The following is a 2,506-nucleotide window of genomic DNA, read 5'->3' on the forward strand; positions in this document are numbered from 1 at the left end:
GTAGTCCACGCTCCTTCAACCAAACACTAGATTGTCGTTGGCTTGTTCGTTGAGCTGGGCAATTTGGTTGCAAACCTTCCATCAATCGAGGTGACATCATCAGTGCGTAGTTGTGCGTAGCGGTGGGTTAGTGGTTATAGCCAACGACCATCTACGCTGTCTGAGCTACCGACATTCTCCTCTATAGAAAAACAATGGATGCACACTTGCAGTAAACCTGCAACTCTCAAGCGAGCAAATCAATCGGACACACAACCAATCAGTCACTCAAGTCACACGCCAGATCGATGGGGGAACGACGAACATGCACACACACGCGTAAACTGTCTGACACACTGAAGCAGCTAATACGATTTCCCATCGTTTTCACAGATACCACATACAAAGCCACTAGCCGCCACTGAAATACAAATCCGGCGCACATAGTTGACCCTAATTTTGTTTAAATGATTTATAAAAAGCCTCCGGCAACATATAATTATTTCAAATGCCCGAACATATATCATAGGATGCTTAACCGCGACGTCTGAGTTTCCTTTCTTCAAACTACAATTTAGGAGAAATTTCGGTCGTGCCTCTAAGGATCGGCATCACCCCAACAGACTGTCCATTGTATTTGCACTCTTCGTTCCAAATATGACAGTGTCGTCCATTACTTTAACACTTGAAATCCCCCCGTTCATTCTGTCCCCATTTGTAACTCCTGCCCCATTTTTGTGTTTAGTGCGTGTATGAGAACTGGCGTTTGTTGCTCTTTACCGCTTTACTCATTTGACCTTGGAGTCATCCGGTCATCTGTGGCCGACGTTCTGCACGTGTGGCTGTCTCATGTGGGACCCTGTTTGCCCTCTTGGTCTGTACTTTTGTAGTTCAATTGGACCATTTGTTTTAGACGGGTATCTACTTTCGAGGTTGATGTAGATTGTGAATTCGTCTTAAATTGATAGTACTGAATAGAGCCCAGCTGCGACTTTGTTTTGCCTTGCCGGAGGTTCTGGCATTACACGTCACTCGAAGGTACCGTTCGCCCGTTACAATGACCTTGAAGCTTGGTTAAATTGGCGCTGCTAAGTTCCAGCTCAATCGTCGTCTTGGACGTGAGCCGAGGACCAGGGACAACGGCTAAAAATACGTGCTGTCCATGGATTATGCGCCAATTACTGAATAAACTTCGTGCCGAAATCACTGTGAATCCTGGCTAGGGGTTGCTCGCTAACGCCTTTTTCCGCTTTTCAGGATGCGCATCTTGCCCTTGGTTAAAAGGCACCTCTTGTAGTCTGAAGCGACGCGAACAAAAAACACTTGCCAAGTCAGATTCGGATGGTTTGTCGTCCGGCGTTGAATATTACAGGGAGTTGCCGCAATCCCGCATGATCCATTCCAAACTGCTTGTGTAACGGCGCAGTCAAGTAACTCCGAGAATCGCATATCGAGATGTACCCTAAAACTGTTCGAAGCTCTGATATTAAGCGGAGGACTTATGCCTTACTCTCTGAATTAGAAAATACATGGAGTAGTCGGAAGACGCTCAACACCGGCATCGACATGTTAGGCTGTTGCCACTATCGTCTTGGGTGCACCACTTCAAATCCACTTCATCAGCAAAACATAAAACACTCGATTATCCCGCTTGTTACATGAAGTGATCGTATACATACAAAACATGGGAAGCTATTATCCTTCGAATAATATCAGCACCGACTGACGCTTGTTGATCGCTTAGAGCCAACGTCAGTGGCTCAGTGACTGGCGAAACACCCTCTCACATTTCTGTTCGGTTTAAGTAGCAGCTTCCGGTTAAAGTATGTCCATATCCATTATCTCGGAAGCTTTTGCTCAACCAAGCAATATCCGTCTGATATCTTCACAATAACATACTCACACACCCGGCAAAACAGAGACCCTATGATTGGGTTCTCTGGCTGAGTTAAAAACTACCACAGTTCCCCGTTTAGCTCACCCTGTCACCGCCCATGCTAACTAGATCAACGTCTGGCACGGATTCACGGATTCACGGATTCGAGGCGTTTGCCCAAGATTTCCGGGTCGATTTTGTTCTTGTTGGTCAGTGGCTGTCGTTCACCTGAAAGGCACAAGTGAAAAAAGGGTGTAGCACTGCTCTTTATGTTCTCAGCGCCGGGCAGTATGCTTGCCAGCGCGAGGATTCGCATAGATTAATGTCTAATTGTGCTTTAAATTGGGTTCTAAAACGAGCGTGTACAACCGTCGGAGGAAGGTTATTCCACGCAGCTACTACCCAAAATGAGAAACAATTCTGTCTAGTGAATGTGTGTGCTCTGAGCTTGAAAATTTTCCTACTATGTCCCCGCCGTGTGTTTGCTTGGTCAACGGTGAAAAGCCTGTTTGCCAAGCTATGCTCAAACAAGGCATAAGTAAGAATAAGGTCCCCTCGGAGGCTACGATAACCCAGGGAAAAGAGATCAAGCATCACGAGACGCGTTTCGTAGTCCACGGATTTGGGGCCGGCAACCATTCTCGTGGCGGC

General features: G+C 46.6%; 1 protein-coding gene across 1 annotated transcript in view; it reads left to right on the top strand.

The window, feature by feature from the left end:
- Positions 1 to 1,973: 1,973 nt before the first annotated feature.
- Positions 1,974 to 2,506, top strand: part of T265_01104 (hypothetical protein) — a gene marked incomplete at both ends in the record, with an annotated part of 4,863 nt that continues 4,330 nt past the window's right edge. The window contains 2 exons of the mRNA XM_009165047.1: positions 1,974 to 2,060; positions 2,091 to 2,351. Coding sequence (XP_009163311.1) covers positions 1,974 to 2,060; positions 2,091 to 2,351 — 348 coding nt within the window. The remainder of the gene's footprint in view (positions 2,061 to 2,090; positions 2,352 to 2,506) is intronic.

This window comes from Opisthorchis viverrini (genome assembly GCF_000715545.1).
Source record: "Opisthorchis viverrini unplaced genomic scaffold opera_v5_11, whole genome shotgun sequence".
Classification (NCBI taxonomy): Eukaryota; Metazoa; Platyhelminthes; class Trematoda; order Opisthorchiida; family Opisthorchiidae; genus Opisthorchis; species Opisthorchis viverrini.